This window comes from Vicugna pacos, chromosome 28 (assembly GCF_048564905.1).
Source record: "Vicugna pacos chromosome 28, VicPac4, whole genome shotgun sequence".
Classification (NCBI taxonomy): Eukaryota; Metazoa; Chordata; class Mammalia; order Artiodactyla; family Camelidae; genus Vicugna; species Vicugna pacos.
Genome location: NC_133014.1, coordinates 9,720,947 through 9,742,698, shown reverse-complemented (window position 1 = coordinate 9,742,698; position 21,752 = coordinate 9,720,947). Strand labels below are relative to the sequence as shown.

Genomic DNA, 21,752 nt, shown 5'->3' with positions numbered 1-21,752 from the left:
GCCATACTGTGTGTCTGTGATACACATTTGTACTGCTCTTAAGAAATTATGCACTTTTGTACTACTGTCCCAGAGCTGTGTCATAATTTAATGGTCCAATACAACATTTAAGTTGTTTCCAATATTTTGATTTTTATAAAGAACAACATAATGAATATCTTAATGAATAACATTGTTTTCACAATTTTCAACTTTTCAGTGATTAGGTACACCTCACGTTAGGGTACATTTACATATACCCTGATACGGAAAGCTGAAGAAGCAGAAGAAACCTGGCAGTTTTGGTTGGCATTTTTTTCTCTGCTTGTAATAGGATTGCAGGCATATCTAACGTACATATGCAAGCCTGTGTCAAGGTCTTTTCTCCCTCATAAAAGTATTTCCTATTTTTCTCTAGTTCCTTCTGATAGCTTCTCAGAATTGAAACTGTGGAGTTAAGGGTGTATGAAGAGTGTTCAGGCTCGTGGTGCCTGTGGCCAAATTTCTGCTCAGGGGGTTGGGCCGTTTTTGCTGTCCCCTCCCCCGCAGCACAGAGCCAGCCTGTCCCTTGCTGGCACTTCATATACTCGTTGTTTTCAGCTTTACTCCAGGGCTCATGCTCTTCCTTGTGCTGAAGGATTGAAAGCAAATCCAAGATAGCAAAATATTTTACCCCAAACACTTCCTTAAACACCTCAAAAGGTGGTTTCTTCCAAAACCTCACACCATTCTCATACCTAACAGAATGAACAATAATTCTTTTTTTTTTTACATTTTTTATTGATTCATAATCATTTTACAGTGTTGTGTCAAATTCCAGTGTTCAGCACAATTTTTCAGTCATTCATGGACATATACACACTCATTGTCACATTTTTTTCTCTGTGATTTATCATAACATTTTGTGTATATTTCCCTGTGCTATACAGTGTAATCTTGTTTATCTTTTCTACAATTTTGAAATCCCAGTCTATCCCTTCCCACGAACAATAATTCTTTAATCTAATTTTCAGTCATTCCTCATGTAATTTCTTTTTTAACCATTGGTTTGTTTGCATTAAGAGTCAAACACTTGACATTTTCTGCATTTGGTTGTATGTGTCTTAGTCTCTCCATACTGTACACTCTTGCTCCCATCACCCAAAAATGTCAGGCATATTGGTTGACAGGTTGATTGATGTGCAAAGATGCCGTGAAATGACATATTTAAGAAGTTCTTGCATCAGGTACAGTAATATATCTGCTTTTTAAAGTAGTTTTGTACTTTCACATCTTTCTTTAAAACATTATACTATCCATTATGTTCTAATATATGCAATGCATAAAAGAGAGAGTTCAAACACTCGGTGTTGTTACATTTGATACTTGATACCCACAGAGAAGGAGGGTATATTTGTTATGTGAATTTAAGAAATTCTGACATACACTAGGCAAAAGAAGAATTTTTTCTAATGTAAGTATATTGGGTATGAAAATAATCCCAGAATTTTTTTTTAATTTTGAAGCAACCCTAAAATTCACCTTTACATTCTTTACATTAACCTTAGTCTTTACCAGCTTATAGTAAGCTGTCTATCATGGTTAGTTTTCACTTTAATGTAAATATATATTAAACTAAGTTTTAATCTATAGTGATGCCTTTACTGCTCTCTTTTAGGTTGTTTCAGACCCGTCTCACCGAAACCCATGTGCCAACTCAAGGTAAAATGATGCTTTTTAAAATGTCCAAAGTGTTGGTAATTTAGCCTCTGATTTGTACTGCCTTTTTTTTTTCCTTAAAAAAAAATGCATCCAGTATTTATTGACTATATTGTCTTAGGTAATGGGAAGGCACTCTGCTAACAATGATGCCTAAGAAATCGCCCTGGACAGCAGGGGCTCTGTCTTAGCACTTTAAAAGAAAAACCCACATGAAAAACTTGATGATAACCTTGTATGTTTAGGACTTTTTTTTAAAACAAAAATTGCACCAAATAGAAGACAACTTACTTCTTACTCTGGCATACATCTGTTCTGAATTGAATTGAATGTGTTTAATACAACTTTTAAAGAAATGTGGTGATTTTTGTTTTTTAAGAAATAAAGATTACATTTCATCAGTAAGCACTGACTGTTCTATCCTATTGTTTAAAATAGCTAGAGTTCTTTCAGGTACTTCCTTGGGCATTTGGTTAGAAAATTTCCTCTATAATATTTCTCTTACTTATCAAGTGTTTTAGTTACATTTCTGAGGCAATGTAAATGAGTTTCTTTAAATGCTACTTTTTGAAAGATCACAGGCATGTATTTGTCATAATTTTATTGAATATGGTTTTACCCTTATTCCTCTTTATTTCATCCCTTTCCCCTCATAGCGAGAACCTCAGAATCTCTGCATGATGCTCAGGTTTTAAACCAAATGGTAACAACACAATCAAATCCAGGAAATAACTCAGCCTGCATTTCTAAGAATCAGGTAATAATAATGTTTGTAGTTCACGTGGAAACCAGGAATTGTATTGAACCGTCATCCCACTGCCTTCCACATCCTGGGCATCTCATTTCTTTGAACTTGCCTCCCAAGACTCTAACCTCCACGTCAGCCACCTGTGCCTGTGGCTCCTGTCTGGGCCTGTCGTCATCCACCGCTGCTCACTTCAAATATTACATTTATAGTAACTCACTGACCATCGCTCCCTGCACCTGTCTGACCCAGGGACCCCCAGTACATGGCCACCTGTCTTCATCTCCACCCCAGCAGCCTCTCTCCTCCTTTGTTCTGCGGGCCTCCCTCTAACAGGCCCAGGCAGAATTCCCTACCTCAATTCACACACCCACCTGGAGGCTCCTGGGCCCCCCTTAAAACACTCAGATCTTGGGACTGTAACCTCAGCCAGGGTTCTGCTCTCCCCGGCAGTTATATTTCCAGTTTCCCAGGGCACTCTTTCAGTTTTATGTTTGCTTGTGTTTCCCATTTTACTCTAATGCCAAATTATAATTCTTTTTACTCTCCTCAAACTTGGGACCTGACTACCTCTAACCTCTTCCTCAGGAGCTGAGGAATACTAACTCAGTGAGACCACAGAAGCTGTCAGCTGACATCTGTCAGCTTCTGCACCAGCCAGTAAACGTAGCTGCAGCCTTCCCTGCCGTCACGGTGGGGAGAGGCGGCCTTCCACCCATGCTGGTCTTTTGTCCTTGAGACTTTTGCCCTGTGGAGAGCTCTTCCATCCCGATGGCTCATAAAAACGCTCTCTCCTTCCCTCTCCTTGTTTCTCAGCATCTTTCCTCCTCACAGTACCATTGCTCTTTCAAACAGCTAAGGACCTCCTTTAAGCAACATCCCACGGAGATGCCTGTTTTTCGTGCAAATGTGCAGGTTTTATCAATGATACACATTCCTAGAAGTAGAATATGAATTTCTAACTCTGACAGGCACTCAGGCTGTTCCAGTTTACATCCTGCTCACATTTGCCTGTCCTGTGCTTCCTACCGCTCCGACTAAGCTTCGAAACAGCGGAGATAGTCACATTCCCAGGACCTAGCTCAGGACATGACGTGTACAAGGTGTTCAGTAAATATCTGTTTCGTGAATGAATGCTGGCATTGGGAACTCCTGAGGGTAGACCAGTACCTGAAAAGAAATGTAATGATTTTTCTTTTAATGTAGCTATTTGGAATATTAATCTCATTATAGTTTGGCACTGGGGCTCAGCTCTTAGACTGTGAATCAAAGGAAATAAGTCCCCTTCTCAACCACCAAGTAGATATTTTTAATATCAATTTCTTTCTTTCTTTCTTTCTTTTTTATTGAAGTATAGTCAGATTACAGTGTTGTGTCAATTTCTGATGTATAGCACAATGCTTCAGTCATACACGAATATTCATTTTCATATTCTTAAATCAAATTCTTATTGGACTCTTGAGTTGCAAAAGTTATCATAAATGTAAAAATGCAAACCAAAGCCTCAGATATTAATTCTAATTTAAAAGAGCATATATGACTCTATTTGGTGATTAACAAGCCCCTCAACTGTTTTCATATTGTTTTGTGAAGTAATTTGGACGACAGTTACTTTTCAGATAAGTGAATGCTTTTTTTCTTTTCTGTCTTTTTAGGATTCAGAACTTTCTGGAGTAATATCTTCAGCTTGTGATAAAGAGTCAAATAAGCAAGTATAGTCAGTGCATTAAGCTATGACTTAGTTTCCTTCAAGACCTGCTTCAGTACAGTGTTGGAAATAATGTATTCTTCCCCGTTTTAGGGAGCAAAGGGTGATCGTGATTTCTAAGTCAGGATACTCCGCACACTCATCTTTGGCAGCCGCAGCTGACGTTCAGCAGGTTGTCATGTATTGCAAGGAGAAGCTTATTCGTGGAGAATCAGAATTTTCCTTTGAAGAACTGAGAGCACAGAAATACAATCAGCGGAGAAAGCACGAACAGTGGGGTACCTGCCGTCTTACAATTTGAGATACCTTATGCCACTTAATCTTCATCTCTGAGTAATTACATTTTTAGCAGATAATTGGCTATACTGAAAGAATCTACAAAAAAAAAAAAGAGTCTAGCTCATCCTGTCAGAAGCCTAGAAATCTTTGTTAAACTATACTAGTGTAGCAACTATGTTTGTCCAAGGGCTAAATTGGTATCTTGACAGCAAAGCTGAGAGTTGAAACAACACTAAAGTACGTATCCACGCCAGTGTTCCTTAGCTTTTGTGAAAGAGATTTTAAAGCTTTTCAGTATTATCATATGGATTCGAACTTCTCTGTATAGCAATTCTAAACCTCTGAGTCAGTGGTTTGTACTGTGAAAGGATTAGGCTGGGAACTAGCGTTGAGAAGAGATTTTTCAAGATCTGCAACTACTATACATAAGACATTCAGGAGTCCTCTGCTCCAAGTGTGGTATTATTCATGGCTGTCCTGTGCAGTGGGTCAGGGTTCTCAGGGAAACAACGTTAACATAGATATTGGCACTTGCCTTTGCTGTAGCAACATGAACCTTAGAGGAAAACAAACTCTGTTCCACTCAGGGCTTCTGCACCGTCTGAGTATTTGTGCTGTAGGCCACTTTTGATTCATTCCTTATTTCTCATTTGGTTAACAACTAAGAGGACAGTCAGTTGACACTCGCAGAGGACATTTTTGTGCCTTGAACAGATGGTAAAGTCCGAGCTGGATGGTTCCATTAGTATGTGATACGGTTATGTTAACCAATTATTGGAAGTGGGACTGAGATCAAGGTACTTAACGCACTGACCTTTCAGTGCACTTTACTCTTATTTCTTCTGAGAAAGCACCTAGAGGTTAATATCTTTTAAAAACAGTTCCATTTTTCAAATGATATGCACAGTCATGATTGTTCTACAAGAAGTGTTTAGTATCAAATATAAGTTGGTAATACTGTGCTATTACCAAATATTTTTGTTGATCATGCAAATTTTTACAACTTACATGCCCTGAACTTTAAAGTAATAATTGCTGAGGGCACGTAAAAATTATAATTGAAAAATAATACACATTTCAATTTTAATAACCTAATATACATGGAAAAGACCTAGTGAAAACTTTACCATCTTAAAAATAACCTTTCACTCATTTCGCATGTATTCTTCTGATGACCTGAATTTTATTTTTTCTGATGACCTGAATTTTGTTTTTGACTTTTTTATTGATTTATAATCATTTTACAATGTTGTGTCAGATTCCCGTGAAGAGCACAATTTTTCAGTTATACGTGAACATATATATATTCATTGTCACATTTTTTCCTCTGTGAGCTACCATAAGATCTTGTATATATTTCCCTATGCTCTACAGTATAATCTTGTTTATCTATTCTACATTTTTGAAATCCCAGTCTATCTCTTCCCACCCCCCGCCCCCTTGGCAACCACAAGTTTATATTCTATGTCTATGAGTCTATTTCTGTTTTGTATTTATGCTTTGTTTGTTTTTTGGTGTTTTTTTTTATTCCACATATAAGCGATCTCATATGGTATTTTTCTTTCTCTTTCTGGCTTACTTCACTTAGAATGACATTCTCCAGGAGCATCCATGTTGCTGCAAATGGCATTATGTTGTCAGTTTTTATGACTGAGTAATATTCCATTGTATAAATATACCACTTCTTCTTTATCCAGCTATCTGTTGATGGACATTTAGGCTGTTTCCATGTCTTGGCTATTGTAAATAGTGCTGCTATGACAATTGGGGTGCAGGTGTCATTTTGAAGTAGTGTTCCTTCTGGATATATGCCCAGGAGCAGGATTCCTGGGTCCTATGGTAAGTTTGTTCCTAGTCTTTCGAGGAATCTCCATACTGTTTTCCACAGTAGCTGCACCAAACTGCGTTCCCACCAGCAGTGATGGAGGGTTCCCTTTTCTCTACAGCCTCTCCAGCATTTGTCATTTGTGGATTTTTGAATGATGGCCATTCTGACTGATGTGAGGTGATACCTCATTGTAGTTTTGATTTGCATTTCTCTGATAATTAGTGATATTGACCATTTTTTCATGCGCCTATTGATCATTTGTATGTCTTCCTTGGAGAATTGCTTGTTTAGGTCTTCTGCCCATTTTTGGATTGGGTTGTTAATTTTTTTCTTATTAAGTCGTATGAGCTGTTTATATGTTCTAGAGATCAAGCCTTTGTTGGTTTCATTTGCAAAAATTTTCTCCCATTCCATAGGTTGTCTTTTTGTTTTCCTTATGGTTTCCTTTGCTGTGCAGAAGCTTGTAAGTTTCATTAGGTCCCATTTGTTTATTCTTGCTTTTATTTCTATTGCTTGAGTAGACTGTTCCAGGAGAACATTTTTGAAATGTATGTCAGATAATGTTTTGCCTATATTTTCCTCTAGGAGGTTTATTGTATCTTGTCTTATGTTTAAGTCTTTGATCCATTTTGAGTTTATTTTTGTGTATGGTGTAAGGGAGTGTTCTAGCTTCTTTGCTTTCCTTGCTGCTATCCAGTTTTCCCAACACCATTTGCTGAAGAGACTGTCTTTATTCCATTGTATATTCTTGCCTCCTTTGTCAAAGATTAGTTGACCAAAAGTTTGTGGGTTCATTTCTGAGCTCTCTATTCTGTTCCCTTGGTCTATATGTCTGTTTTTGTACCAATACCATGCTGTCTTGATTACTGTAGTATTGTCTGAAGTTTGGGAGAGTTATTCCTCCAGCTTCTTTCTTTCTCTTCAGTAATGCTTTGGCAATTCTAGGTCTTTGATGGTTCCATATAAATTTTATTATGATTTGTTCTAGTTCTGTGAAATGTGTCCTGGGTAATTTGATAGGGATTGCATTAAATCTGTAGATTGCCTTGGGCAGTGTGACCATTTTAACAATATTGATTCTTCCAGTCCAAGAGCATGGGATATCTTTCCATTTTTTAAAGTCTTCTTTAATTTACTTCATCAATGGTTTCTAATTTTCTGTGTATAATTCTTTCACCTCCTTGGTTAGATTTATTCCTAGATATTTTATTACTTTGGGTGATATTTTAAAGGGGATTGTTTCTTTACTTTCTTTTTCTGTTGATTCATTGTTAGTGTAAAGAAATGCAACTGATTTTTGAACGTTAATCTTGTAACCTGCTACCTCGCTGAATTCTTCGATCAGCTCTAGTAGTTTTTGTGTGGACCTTTTAGGGTTTTCTATATATAGTAACATGTCATTGGCATATAGTGACACTATTACAAAACTCTTCTTTTCCAATTTGGATCCCTTTTATTTCTCTCTCTTGCCTGATTGCTGTGGCTAGGACTTCCAAGACTATGTTGAATAGGAGTGGTGATAGTGGGCATCCTTGTCTTGTCCCAGATTTTAGTGGGAAGCTTTTTGAGTTTTTCACCATTAAGTACTATGCTGGCTGTAGGTTTGTCATATATAGCTTTTATTATGTTGAGATATGTTCCCTCTATACCCACTTTGGTGAGAGTTTTTATCATAAATGGGTGTTGAATTTTATCAGATGCTTTTTCTACATCTATTGAGATGATCATGTGGTTTTTGTCCTTTCTCTTGTTGATGTGATGTATTACACTGATTGATTTGCGTATGTTGAACCACCCTTGTGTCCCTGGGATGAACTCCACTTGGTCATGATGTATAATCTTTTTTATGTGTTGTTGGATTCTATTTGCTAATATTTTGGTGAGGATTTTGGCATCTATGTTCATCAGTGATGTTGGCCTATAATTCTCTTTTTTGGTAGTGTCTGCCTGGTTTTGGTGTCAGGGTGATGGTGGCTTCATAGAATGAGTTTGGGAGTATTCCCTCCTTTTCAATCTTCTGGAAGAGTTTGAGAAGGACTGCTATGAGTTCTTCTTTGTATGTTTGGTAGAATTCCCCAGTGAAGCTGTCCGGTCCTGTAGGACCGGGAGGGAGGTTTTTATTGCTATTTTATTTTATTTGTAGGAAGGTTTTTTATTGCTATTTCGATTTCATTTCTAGTGACCGGTTTGCTCAAGTAGTCAGTTTTTTCTTGATTCAGTCTTGGTGGACTGTATGTTTCCAGAAACTTGTCCATCTCCTCTAGGTTATCCAGTTTGGTTCCATATAGTTTTTCATAATATTCTCGTATGACATTCTGTATTTCTATTTTATTTGTTGTACTTTCTCCATTTTTCTTTCTTATTTTGCTAATTTGTGCTCTCTCTTTTTTCTTCTTTGTAAGTTTGGCCAGAGGTTTGTCGATTTTATTTACTTTTTCAAAAAACCAGCTTTTGGTTTGATTGATTTTTTTTCTATGGTTTTTTTAATCTCTATTTTATTTATTTCCTCCTTGATCTTTATAATTTCCTTCCTTCTGCTGCCTTTTGGGGTTCTTTATTCTTTTTCTAGTTCTTTCAGCTGGTGGGTTAAATTGTTTATTTGAGATTGTTCTTCTATTTTGAGGAAGGCCTGTATCACTATAAACTTCCCTCATAGCACTGCCTTTCCTGTGTCCCATAAATTTTGTGTGGTTGTGCTTTCATTTTCATTTTTATCAAGGTATTTTTAAATTTCAGCTTTGATTTCCTCATTGACCCATTGGTTTTTTAATAGCATATTGTTTAATCTCCATACTTTCTTTTTTTTCTCCTTTGTTTCTCTGTTGTTGATTTCTAGTTTCATGGCATTGTGGTCAGTAAAGATGCTTGAGATAATTTCTATCTTCTTAAAATTGTTGAGGTTTCTTTTGTGCCCAAGTACATGATCAATCCTAGAAAATGTTCCATGTGCACTTGAAAAGAATGTGTATCCTATTTTAGGGGGGTGTGATGCTCTGAAAATATCCACCAAGTCTAATTTTTCTATTGTATTAATAATTTCTCTGTTGCTTTATTTATTTTCTGTCTGAAAGATCTGTCTAGTGATGTCAATGCGGTGTTAAAATCTCCAACTATGATTGTATTCCCATCAATATCCCCCTTTATCTCTGTTAGTAATTGTTTTATGTATTTAGGTGCTCCTATATTGGGTGCATATATATTAACGAGTATAATATCCTCATCTTGTATTATTCCTTTAATCATTATAAAATGTCCTTCTTTATCTTTCTTTATGGCCTTTTAAAGTTTTAAAGTCTATTTTGTCTGAAATCAGTACTGCTACACCTGCTTTTTTTGGCTTTTCCATTTGCATGGAATATCCTTTCCATCCTTTCACTCTCAATCTATACGTGTCCTTCTCCCTAAAGTGGGTCTCTTGTATGCAGCATATTGAAGGTTCTTGCTTTATTATCCAGTCTGCCACTCTGTGTCTTTTGACTGGAGCATTTAGTCCATTAACGTTTACAGTAATTAATGATAGATGTGTGTTTATTGCCATTTTGTACTTATCTTTGCAGTTGATTTGGTATTTCTTCTTTGTTCCTTTCTTCTTCCTTTTGTGGTTTGGTAATTTTCCTTTGTATTATCATGGATTTTATTTAGTTTTTGCAACTCCCTTGTAAGTTTTTGGCTTGTGGTTACCCTTTTTGTAAGTCTATTAGCCCATTACTATAACTGTTTTTATTAAATTGATAGTAACATGATCTCAAACCCATCCTACTGAGAACAAAAAATTTAAAAAAGAAAGAAAGAAAAGATTCTATATTTTCCTGCCTCCCTCTCCCACTCTCAATGATTTAGATGTCTTCTTTTACAATTTTGTGCTTATTTTATTTGTAATTTATGAGTTATCACCTTTCCAATTGTGAGTTTCTCATTTCTGTAGCATCCGGCTGCTTTTCTATTTAGAGTAGACCTTTCAATATTTCATTTAGCATAGGTTTAGTGTTGCTAAACTCTTGTAGTTTTTGCTTGTCTGTGAAAACCTTTATGTCTCCTTCTGTCCTAAAGGGTAGCCTTGCTGGATAAAATATCCTAGGCTGCATCTTTTTTTCATTCAGGACTTTGAATATATCTTGCCACTCCCTTCTGGCCTGTAGTGTTTGTGTAGAGAAATCAGCTGAGAGCCTTATGGGGGCTCCCTTATAACTCTTTGCTTTTCTCTTGCTGCCTTTAGGATCATTTCTTTATCCTTGACTCTGGCCGTCTTGATTATGATATGTCTTGATGTGGGTCTATTTGGGTTCTTCCTGTGTGGAACCCTTTGAGCTTCCTGTACTTGGATATCTGATTCCTTCTTTAAGTTTGGGAAGTTTTCATCTGATGACCTGAATTTAAATTTCACATGCAAACCATATTTTGTTGTTCTTAAAGTAAACGAAGACAGGCATTATATGAGAAGGAAAGAAGCAAATGCTTTTGAAGAGGAACTATTAAAACAGAAAATGGATGAACTTCATAAGAAGTTGTACCAAGTGGTGGAGACGTCGCGGGAGAACCCACCCTCTTCCCAGGAGAGATCTGAGGTGTGTGTGCTCTTTGCTGACGCTTCCTGTGCCCAGCACAGTGATTTCTGTTTCCATTTCTGTGTGCTTCTTTCTGTGCCCTAATTTTAGAGTTTATTCTGTTGCTAATTTAGTTACTAACTTCCCCAAATTTTTAAACAATTTGACACAGAAAGATGTTCTGAATGTAGAATGAGAAAGGAAGTTACAGAACAGAATGTGTAGTATGTTTTTATATATGTTTGTGTACCTAAAATATTGTCATTCTGCCCCGCTAGAGTTTGCCATTTTATATTCATATTAATAGTGAATAACAAACAGTACCTGTTTCTTGTATGCACATGCTAACTTTAGCTATCCTAAAAATTTTCGACCATTTGATACTTTTTTTTTTAATACAGGTGAATTTGGACTTTTAAAACTACATTTGTTTCTGTTTGCCTTTTTTTACTTTAAATTGACTTTGATTGACTTTGGCCAGTTTTCAATCGTATTATTTCTTTTCTTACTTATTTGGATTTCCTTTGTTGTATAATTTATGTTTTTTCCTGAGTAGTTCTAAGGAATTGTTAAAATAATGTTCTCACTTTTCTTTTGCTATATTTTCCTGCTACTTATCGGTCAGTTATCCCCAAATGCTGAAGAGACTGGAAATATCCTTTCATTACGTTTAAATACATCAGATACACTCTTGGTTTCACGTTTCTCAGCCACATGCTTCCCAGACCCTCTTGTCTTCCACCTCCTGGCTGGTCTCCAGGTGGCCGTCCTCCCTTTGTTCCTTTTCTGTGGTGTTTTATGCTGTTTGTGTTCTGGTTTCCACGTCATTGTTTCTCCTCTGCTTCCTCATTTTGGTGGCATAGCATCCAAGAGCTTGTTTTTAAAAGCAAATCTGAGGGGTTAATTTTTTGAGATTTCTTGTGTGTCTGGACATATGTTTATTCTGCCCTCACACTTGGTGATGATGTTCCAGGAGGGAAGTCATGCTCCCTCAGTCTCTTTGAAGGCACTGCTCCACTGTCTTTTGGCCTCTGTGTTGGCTTTGACCAAAACAAAGAGACAGCTATTTTAGAAGGGTGTTTTAATGGGAGGAACACCATTATAAGCATTTGATAACATCGATTTGTTGGTCTTTTCCCAAAATTAAGAGAAATATGATAGGTCTTAAATACCGGTGAGTGGTCGGGGCTGGTATTTCAGTGGTTAGAAGCCTGAGCCTCCGGGTGAGTCTGTGGTTATGAAGCTACAAAAGCATCCCGCTCACGGAGTGGCCTCCGCTGTTGTTGACTGTTCAGTTCAGAACACCTGGAGGGGTGCAGGGTGCCTCAGGGGGAAAGGAATCTGCTGAAGACAGATGCCATTGTTCGGAAAGCTGTCATACCTAGTCAGTAGCAGTCTGGACCTCACAGCTTTGTTTTTGTTTGTTTGATTAACATGGAAGGTTAATCGCGCCCGTCTGGGGCCACATGCAGGCTCCCAGCAGGAAGTGAGAGCACCGAGTCCTCCAGCCATCGATCAGCAGGCCTCAAAGAGCGCGGGAGAGGAACCGCAAGAGGCGCCTCCTGTTGTCCCTCTGGCGGCAAATGCTGTCACTGCTGCTTTGGTGTCCCCAGCCGTCAGCCAGAGTGTAGCTCCCCCGGTTTCGGTTTCTCTGACAGCCCAGCCCATGACAGACTCCCTGTTTACAGCGGCCGGCAAAGATGCCAGGTAAGCCCAGGTCATCCTCCAGATGATGTGATGTGAACGGTGTCTGACGGCTCCTTCACACGGTCCGCAGCATCCAGAGCAGTGTGTCAGCGATGGAGGAGTCCTGGGTCTTAAAATAACTTTGAGGTGGGAATGTAGTGGAAAAGCTAAGTTACCAAAACGTTAGCCCCAAATCTTTCAGCCTTACTTTTCCATGCTTCTTGTCGAGTATTTGTTTTGCTTCATACTTCTCTCTTGAATTAAAAATATTCAGTACCCTGAAACGCAACCGTTTTTTTGTGACTGAAGAACATACAGCTGTTAAACTGAACTTGCCTTTGCTCACTGGTTTTGACTGAACATATGTAGGGTTATTATTACCCAGGTAGCTCCCTGACATGTGTTCTTCTCACATTCCTTCTGTCTTCCCACGGGAGCAGTTGGGATTAATCTCCATGACACAGTATGCCAAAGTCTGTCTACACTGCTGTGGAGGTTTTTTCCTCCAATTTTGAGTGATTTTTCCTAGATTGCAGAAATTACAATTAATGTCACATCACTTGTTTATATTCTTGTCTTCAGTCACTTTGGTGCTCTCTCTTTTTTAAATATGTAAGAGTTTTATTGATCCATTAGGAAAATTAAACGCTACAATGTAACTCACATCCTCCCCTTGGGCTAAACCCCTTAGTACCGGGTATTGTCCTTAAGCACTGGTTCTCCCCGATGTCCAAGGTTAACTTTTATGAAAGATTTCTTCTGGAAATAAGATTTAAAATCATCACACTTTTTCAGGCATATTAGGATAATACAGTCCTGTGTCCTGGGTCTCACCATGTTTGTAAAGAGAGGACCGAAGTGTGGGGGCTGTGACTTTTCAGTTCTTCATGGTATATTTAAGCCCATAACACGGCAGCAGCAGCAGCGACAGGCCCCGTAGACATGATGCATGTCCAGCCGTCCCTGCAGAGAGGGACTAGTGAGGCAGTGGGAGCCAGAGGCAGCCGCCCCTTATAACACTGTGAAACTCTAACCTAGTGAACATTCAGGTCTCAGTCAGAAGCCCTGCAGGTTGGCCCTGACCTTGGTGCGGGTCAGGGACTGAATGGACCCCCATGGCATGCTCAGTAGCCCGGACAGCTGACCACGGCAGAGAAAGGGTACCCTTCTCTGATATCTCATATAAAACTCGTGTTTTTGTGACAGTTTGATAGGGATTTGTAAAATTGAAAGTGCTTTGCACTTTTTACATAACCTCCTCACAAGGTCCATGAAGGGAAGCAGCATTAAATAGACAGACGAAGTCCACTGTCACGACTGTCCTTAAAACAAACTGTGATATAAATGTCTTATGTACCATTTTTTTCTTTTTTGTTAACTTAAAGTCTATAAAACAGTGCACCCTGGCTGTCTGCCCATCACGCGGAGGCGGCCTGCACCACTGAGGCACCAACGCTTCCCCACGTGGTGGCCGGGGACCACCGCACGGGGCTCCCCAGCCCGCAGCTGCGTGTCAGCCCTTTAGCTGTGCAATAAATGGGATCATCTGAATCAGGGAAGCAGTTACCCTGCCCGACCACACGTAGGAACAGTGATCATGGTGTTAAAATGCAGGATCACTATGTCAAGCAAACGTTAATGCCTGGCCTTTATCAGTAAGAACTATTTTCCTCAAAAGGAAATGAGAAACAAAATAAAACAGTCAACTCACCTATACTGTAGACCTAGTCACTTCCATCTGTATTTGAACAACAGGCTCATAATAGCTGCTTTTTTACCGTTCTTTGAGAGTTAGCATGTCTCAAGAGTTTTCTCTTCCAGGTGTGTGAATAAAAATAATCATGAATTCAAGCCTCAGAGTGCAGCAGAGCTGAAAGAAGGTAACACTTAATTACAATGCATTTGTCTCTGACCTGTTTGCCCACACTCATCCAGGTCGCTTGGAGGTCTGTTTAGAGGCTTGAGACCTTCGTGAGCCTAGGTGTTAGCTTTCCTGTTCCCAGAATGCAGGGTTAGAGGAGCCCCAGGCCACTTCAAGTAAAGGTAGGAATCCACCCAGTAGTCACATCTTATTAGTTAGAATCCTCTGGAAACTTGATTTATGAAAACTCTTCTAGTAAATTTCTCAGCAGATTAACCTAAAATAAGAGTCATCTTTAAGACGCTGTGAGGAAGGAAAAGTGATTGCAAGTTTAATTAGGAGTGTTATACTTCTATCTGGTACTACTTTGTTAGAGGTATTTGCGTGAAACTAAGTTTTATAAATAAGACCAACAGCTTGGGCATTCACTCCGTGACCCCTCACCCCCATGTGACTGTGACATCCTTTCCAGTGGCAGTTTAGTGAGAGCAGAGCTACTTGAAAAAGCAAGTGACACCTATTTTACCAAGACCTAACTGAGCACTTGCTAGATGCTGGGCACTGTCCTTTGTGGTGAGAGGTGCAGTCATGAACAGAAGGGGCAGAAGCCCCTGCCCACACGGCAGGGGAAGGATGTGTTGCTTTTGGGGAGGGAGGGGATTGAAATTTCAGAGCTGCCCAGGAAAGAGGCTCAGGAGGAGGGTGGTATTTGGGTAAAGGCCTGAGGGAGGAGGCTGCCCTTGCAGCCAGCTTGGAAAACCTGTTCCAGGCAGAGGGACCAGCAGGTGCAGAGCCCTCGGGCAGGGATATCTCTGATGTGTTGTAAGCACAGCAAAGTGGCCAGTGGCTGGGGAGTGGGAGCAGGGAGAGGAGGAGGAAGATGAGGTCTGAGCCAACAGGGCCCAGGCTGTGCAGGACCTTGTTTGCCATTGTCTGGACTCCAGCTGACTGAGATGGAAACCCACTCTTAAAAATTGCAGTGTGACTATTAACTTGTATTTCTTGGGATACAGTACAGCAGAGGGTACTGTCTATGACCAGGCTGCTAATTTGGTACAATCCTAGTCCAAGCCGCTTAATCTCCTTGAGCTTTCGTTTCCTTCTCTGTAAAAGGGTAACTCTTGCCTTACCTACCTCATGGAACTGTTATAAAGATAAAGATGGAAGATATGGAAGCACTGTAATAAGGGAGGTCCTTAGAAAGGGTTATCCACAATAATAAAATATTTTAAGTAGAGTAAGTTTCTTAAGTTGTGTGCCTTCTAAGTTATTCTGATTTCTCTACTAATTTGCATTTTGTTCCCATTTCTTTAATAGGATGTGAAACACATAAGGTTGTTAACACAAGTTCTTTTCACACAACTCCAAACACATCACTGGGACTGGTTCAGGCCACACCATCCAAAGTGCAGCCGTCACCCACCGTGCACACCAAAGAAGCACTGGGTATGTAAAGCCTTTTGTCTGAACGTGTGGCATCTGACAGTAAGGTAATGAATGCTCTTTTGCAACCATGTTTACAGTTACTCTTTCTATTCTTTGAAGGCTTCATCATGAATATGTTTCAGGCTCCTACTCTTCCTGACATTTCTGATGACAAAGATGAATGGCCATCTCTAGATCAAAATGAAGACGCATTTGAAGCCCAGTTTCAAAGTAATGACAGTCTGTTTAATAGCTGCTCAGGGGATTGCAGTGTGGGTGGTTGCCCACAGAACTAGCAAGGATTGCGAGAAGTGGCCCTCCCCTGGCTGAGCTTGTCACATAGGGCAGAAAATTTGTGAAGTAAAAATATGTAACAGTGTTTGACAAGGAACTCACTGTGTGTCGTAGACTTGGTTTTTGATTTTTGTTTTTTCTTTAAAAATAATAAATAGTAAGTGCTAAAGAAGGACAGAAGTCCCCATGGTGGGAGTGGCCGAGAGGGGCTGAGTCATTGAGGTCTACGTGAGCCTTGCTCAGCAGAGGAAGGTTGGGGTGGAGTGTTGGAGCCAGCAACCATCCCCCCCTATGTCTAGAGTCAGGGGTTTGTGTTGGAAGCCAGAGAGATCAGGACAAAGATAAATATAAAGGTAAGTGGTTAATTCCTCCTTGTAGGAAGACAAAGACACAGAGAGCTCTATTCAATGTCAGTGGCCATAGCGGTGTCTTAAAAGAATGGCAAACACCATGCTGTACGTGTGGCAGGAACTCGAGGCTTGAGTGCCACACCCTTGTGACCCTGGTTAAGTCACTTCAGAATGCCTCGTTACCCAGTACTTCAGAAACTGACATCAGTTATTTCCTGTGAGCCTGTATTCCATTTTCTTATTTGTAGTTGAAGTTTAGCCTAAAGGATAGTGTTTTGTCCTAATACAATAATTAAATGCAGTGTTTTACTCTGTTGCAGAAAATGCAAGTTCTTCCGGGGCTTGGGGAGTCAACAAGATTATCTCTTCTTTGTCATCTGCTTTTCCTGTATTTGAAGATGGAAACAAAGAAAATTATGGGTAAGGAACTATCTAGTTGAATAACACTGGGGCAGTGCGTGTTGCCACGGTGACAGGTGGTGCCGAGGTCCCTCCAGGAGAAGGCGGGGAGGTGGTGAGAGAACAGGGCAGTCAGATGGTCTGGGCTCCATTCCCTGCTCTGCCACTGGTGGGCCTCTTGACCACATGGCCAGGAGATTGTTGCTACAGCTTTTCTCCAGATCTGCAGTGCCAGTGGGAGTTCCAAATAAGCAGTTTGTTCCTCCTGGAACAAAAGCATGTGTTGGAAAAGGGAAGCAGGATGGTTGTAAATTATCAGAGAACTGAGGGATCCTACAGATTTTGAATTGTGTTAGACGTAAGTGAATTCACCGGTACAGGTATCCATACACAGTCTGTGTACATTTGCAGGGTTGATGAAGTAGAAAAGGAAGTGGCTTATACTGGGTCATGCTGCAGAGAACATACATTTTAAGGCTGAGGGACATTACATTAGAGAGGGTAGAGGGTACATCTATCAGGGTAGAGTAGGGTTGCTCCAGGAGTTTTCACTGTTAATAATTTAAACCATGGAAAGAGAGTGTCCATGAGGATGAAAGGCATCATGATGTGGAAGAGATTCATACTCCATAGCTAGACCAAGCACTGGGAACAAGGCATAAAATGTGTGGCATCCGTGCCATTCTGTTGGCCACGCCCTAACTCTTTTTGTTCTTACAATTTATAATTTAGTGTAATAGAATTTCAGTATTTTTCACCCTCGCTTAAGTAACTGTGGATTGACTTTTATGTACATAGTCAAGTTAATTCAACTTGGCACTCAGTTTTGCTACAATCGCTGTAAAAGTAAGGAATATGTATATAGATATTAACTAATTAAGTAAGTGGAAAATGTTTTTAGCACTCTAGCTGAAGTGGTAGAGTGTATTTCCTTAGCGTATTTTGCTATTTGTAATTTTGCACATCTTTCCTTAGATTACCACAGCTTAAAAACAAACCTGCAGGAGCCAGGACCTTCGGAGAACGTTCCATGAGCAGATTTCCTTCAAAACCAAATGTAAGTAAATCTCTGCTTCGTCCATGAAGTGAGTCATGCAACCCTTTCCTCTCCATTTTACCAAACAACTGTGCCAGTCAAATGAGATGGTGTATTTTAAAAACTGTGCTGAAAAATAGAATGTTATGTGAAGAGTGTGGTTTTTAGAACATTATTCTATAATTATTTGCGAATCTGTTAGACACCATGCACTATGGTAGATAATAGAAACTGAAAAATGATTTTAATAGGATCCTGGAGGAACCGTGGGGGTATATATATTATTTCAAGACCTTAGAAGTTTGATAAAGGCTGTAAGGGAACTCTGTACCATCTTTGTAATTACTCTGTAGATCTAGACTTCTCAAATTAAAAAAAAGAACAAGTAAAAATTGGTAAACAAAACTTGACTCCTGCATGTGGTATAACTCCACAGAGTGTGTTAAAGATGAAATGTCCAAGTTTCAGGGGGAAAAATAGAACCACAATGTCCTTGGCTAGATGTTAGCCAGGAGTTACATCTATTTCCTCTAAAGAACCAAAATTTCTCATTTTTTTTAATCTTAAAAAGTATTAACGTGTTAAATTTTGTGTATGAAATGGAAAGATTGCTGCTTTTTTCCGTTTCTTCTCTCGTTGTAGGAAGTGCCTCACACTGAAGAGCTTTTGGATGATTCAACCGTGTGGGGCGTCCGCTGCACCAGAGCCCTGGCCCCCAGTCCCAGGAGCCCTGGAGACTTCACCGCTGCTGCCCGGCTCGCGTCCACGCCCTTCCACAAACCTCCGGTGGATTCAGGGCACCCTCTAGAGGATAAAGGTGTGCATTACACTTAGTGCCCCATCTTCTGCCGACTTCAGTTCTTTTACAGTTATAGTAGTTTTCTTCTGGAAAATTCTAAATGAGAATTTTGAAAACCATAAAGAGGAAATTTAAAATCCATTCATTGTATTATTACACACATGAGTTTTTTCTTTTGGCATTACTGTCTTCATAAAGTCTGTGTGCATTTTTAAAGTTTCGTAACTTAGATTATAGGTAGAACAGGAGAAAAACCTATAGAAGCATTTAAAAGAAGAGATAATACAAAGACCAACCCACTTGTATGGGGTGAAGGTTTATTTAAGTTAAGGTATGTACATTGTTTTTTAGACACAATGCTATCGTACACTTAATACTACAGTGTACATACTACAGTCAACATAACTTCTTTATGTACTGGGAAACCAAAAAATTTGTGTGACTTGCTTTGTTGTGGTATCCGCTTCCCTGCAGTGGTCTGCAGTATCTCAGGTGTGCCTGTGCTGAGATCTGGGACCACTTTACCATTTGATAACGACTCATTTGTCAGCCAGACGCCATCACTCCTGGCACTTTTTGTTTGTTTGTTTAAATGGCAGTCGTTCCTTGAAGCAGCAGTGAAGGATTTCACTCCCTAGATGAAAGCTCATTTTAGTGTGAGGTCTGAGCCTGTAGACCTAAACATTTTTAACTAAGGAACAAAAATTTTTTTCTTAGGGTGCTAACCAAATATGTTATCTTTCTTTCCTGAATTTTAAAGGAAGGTTTAGTTGAAACTTGGACAAGTGCTATCACAAACTTGCTACTTCAATTTTTAAAAATGTAAAATAAAGCCTTTTCATCTGGAAAACTTAACCTGTTTAACAGTCAAGAGTCTTTCAAAAAGTCAATATTGGTTTTTCTTAGAGTGTTTGCCCCTTTGGTTGTGCAAGCAGAAGCCAGTGTTCTAGCACTAAGAAGCCTTCGCACCTGCTCCGTGGGGCCTTGCCTGATGGAGTTTAGTCCCGTGTGGTGCTTGGCTCTGCACTCTGTCAGCATCGCTTGGGAGACGTGTACTCTGTATTTCTGCCCTGTCTAGTTTGTCTGTCCTTAGATAGACTTTTTTTTTTTTTAATTAAAGGGAGTAGTAGTAAGTACTGCCAGTAAGTACTGATGTGAACACTAAATCAGCTCAGTCAACTAAACACGGACTGAATAAGGCAGCTTAGACTGAAAGACACTAAGACCTCTGCCTCCGAAAGTGTGCAGCCTTTTATTCTCTGTGTCCTGTCATCAGGTTCTCCCAGAGCAGGGTGTGCACTGCCACCATTCCTTCCCGTGGCCTGTCATCCTGTCCACAGGGGACCTGCTACTCTCTGGACTCTTTTAAAGGGTTGTGTAGGTTAAATGTATAAGGTCGAAACGTTCACGTATAGTAGTAGAATTTTTTTAATTGACTTATTCCATTTTTTAAATATAGCACATTTTGCCATGGAACTCTATTTGAAACTATAATGAAGGTCAGTGTAAAAAGGAACTCTGGACTTTGTAACCATCTGAAATCATACGGGTGTGTGTAATGTCTGTCTCTGATTTTCTGTATATTTCAGAAAATGTGATGGCAAGACAGTACACCCATGTGACGTTGGATTCTTGTGAAGGAAACACGGTGGAACCTTCAAAAGAGAGAAAGTGCAGGTATTGTGGGGGGTGCACGTGGTGCCCTCACTCTCCATCTTCATTCTAGCTTTGCTTTCTAAGCTGTAAGGGAAAACCTCATTCCAGCCCTTGAAGGCTGCTAGAGTTTTTACTGATTTGCAGCTTTCAGTCGGAAGGTGTTCTCTGTAAATATGAATAGGATGATGAACCTGAGCACTGGTGCATCAGGGCAGTGAGGGAGGCACCTGGAGTCTCACAGAATCCCTGGGGGCACCGTCTCTGTGACTGACGTCACTGACTTGGGAGCAGAACTGCAGCCACTCTTACCAGTCAAAGACCGTGACACGTAAAGACTACGTGAGCAAGCACACTGTTGCTTCCTCATACCCACTATAATTGAGAAAATCAGTAACTTTCTTTTGAGAGGAGGAAGATAGAATGTTTAAGCCTCTTAGGTTTTGGTGCAGGGTGCAGACTTACTGTACATACACTCATGCTTTGCAGACGTAAAATTCACCATATTTGAATAGTCTGGTAAATGTAATAGACGCTGAAAGGAGCTACAGCCTTGTGAGTATTGGGCCTGTTCCTGCACAGGGCTTTGCATGCACTGCACCCTTTAATTAACCCTTATGGTGACTTCAGTTGTAGGAACCATCCTTTTCTGCAGTTACAGATGAGGAAACCAGGGTGAGTGGGCTAAATAAATGGCCTAAAGTCGTACAGCTTCTAGTTTGCAGCCCCGGAATTTGAACCTGTGTCTCTGATCTCAGAACTCTTGCTCTAACCACTACGCTGCACGGCCTCTTATTATCAAAAAACCTCTTCTTGAGTTAAGACTCCAGTAAATAAATGACTGGATAAAAGGACATGTGCAGAACTTATAAAAGAAAAAAAAGAGTGAATAAACATAAAGAAAAAGGTTAACTCACTAATACTAAAATTAATGCAAATTAAATAGATTTTACCTTTTAATCTAAAAGTCTACCCGATGGGCATAGTCTGTTACTGCCCACAGGGATCTTCCTGTGTGCAGCTGAACTCTTGCCTCATGGGACGACCATAGGCCACACTTGGCATAAGAGTAATTTAGAAGTACACAGGACAGAAATCTCAGTCAGCAGCAGGGTAATGCTGTCCAAGAAACTGTTGTTTTTGACCCCATGCAACAGTTAAGCTGCAAAGAAACAAGACTCACTTAGGACCCAGGGACAGAGGCTTCCCTAGCTTTGAAGCCTCATCTCCTGGGAGTGAGTGGCTCTTGTGACACTGCATGGATTTGGTTTCCAGGGTCCCCACAAGGGACAGGCCCATTACAGGGGTCATCACGCCTGAGCCTGGGGCTCTGGGTTCTCCGCGCATGTTCACAGTTCTTCCAAGCTAGATACAGTTACTTTTTACTGTAAGTAATAATGACAGTGATATTCCTACCTGTGTAGTTTTTGGTGGAGGAGAAGAGCTAGAAAGTTAACCAAAATTCACA

The 21,752-nt window shown here is 39.9% G+C and overlaps 1 protein-coding gene across 1 annotated transcript in view; it reads left to right on the top strand.

The window, feature by feature from the left end:
- BUB1 (BUB1 mitotic checkpoint serine/threonine kinase) overlaps positions 1-21,752 on the top strand; it is a 35,475-nt gene that overhangs the window by 5,150 nt on the left and 8,573 nt on the right. Inside the window, exons 5-17 of the mRNA XM_015238810.3 lie at positions 1,637-1,680; positions 2,334-2,434; positions 4,078-4,130; positions 4,224-4,408; positions 10,651-10,802; positions 12,223-12,488; positions 14,289-14,347; positions 15,646-15,774; positions 15,874-15,984; positions 16,718-16,817; positions 17,772-17,853; positions 18,475-18,649; positions 20,221-20,308. Of these exons, the coding sequence (XP_015094296.1) occupies positions 1,637-1,680; positions 2,334-2,434; positions 4,078-4,130; positions 4,224-4,408; positions 10,651-10,802; positions 12,223-12,488; positions 14,289-14,347; positions 15,646-15,774; positions 15,874-15,984; positions 16,718-16,817; positions 17,772-17,853; positions 18,475-18,649; positions 20,221-20,308 (1,545 nt within the window). The remainder of the gene's footprint in view (positions 1-1,636; positions 1,681-2,333; positions 2,435-4,077; positions 4,131-4,223; positions 4,409-10,650; positions 10,803-12,222; positions 12,489-14,288; positions 14,348-15,645; positions 15,775-15,873; positions 15,985-16,717; positions 16,818-17,771; positions 17,854-18,474; positions 18,650-20,220; positions 20,309-21,752) is intronic.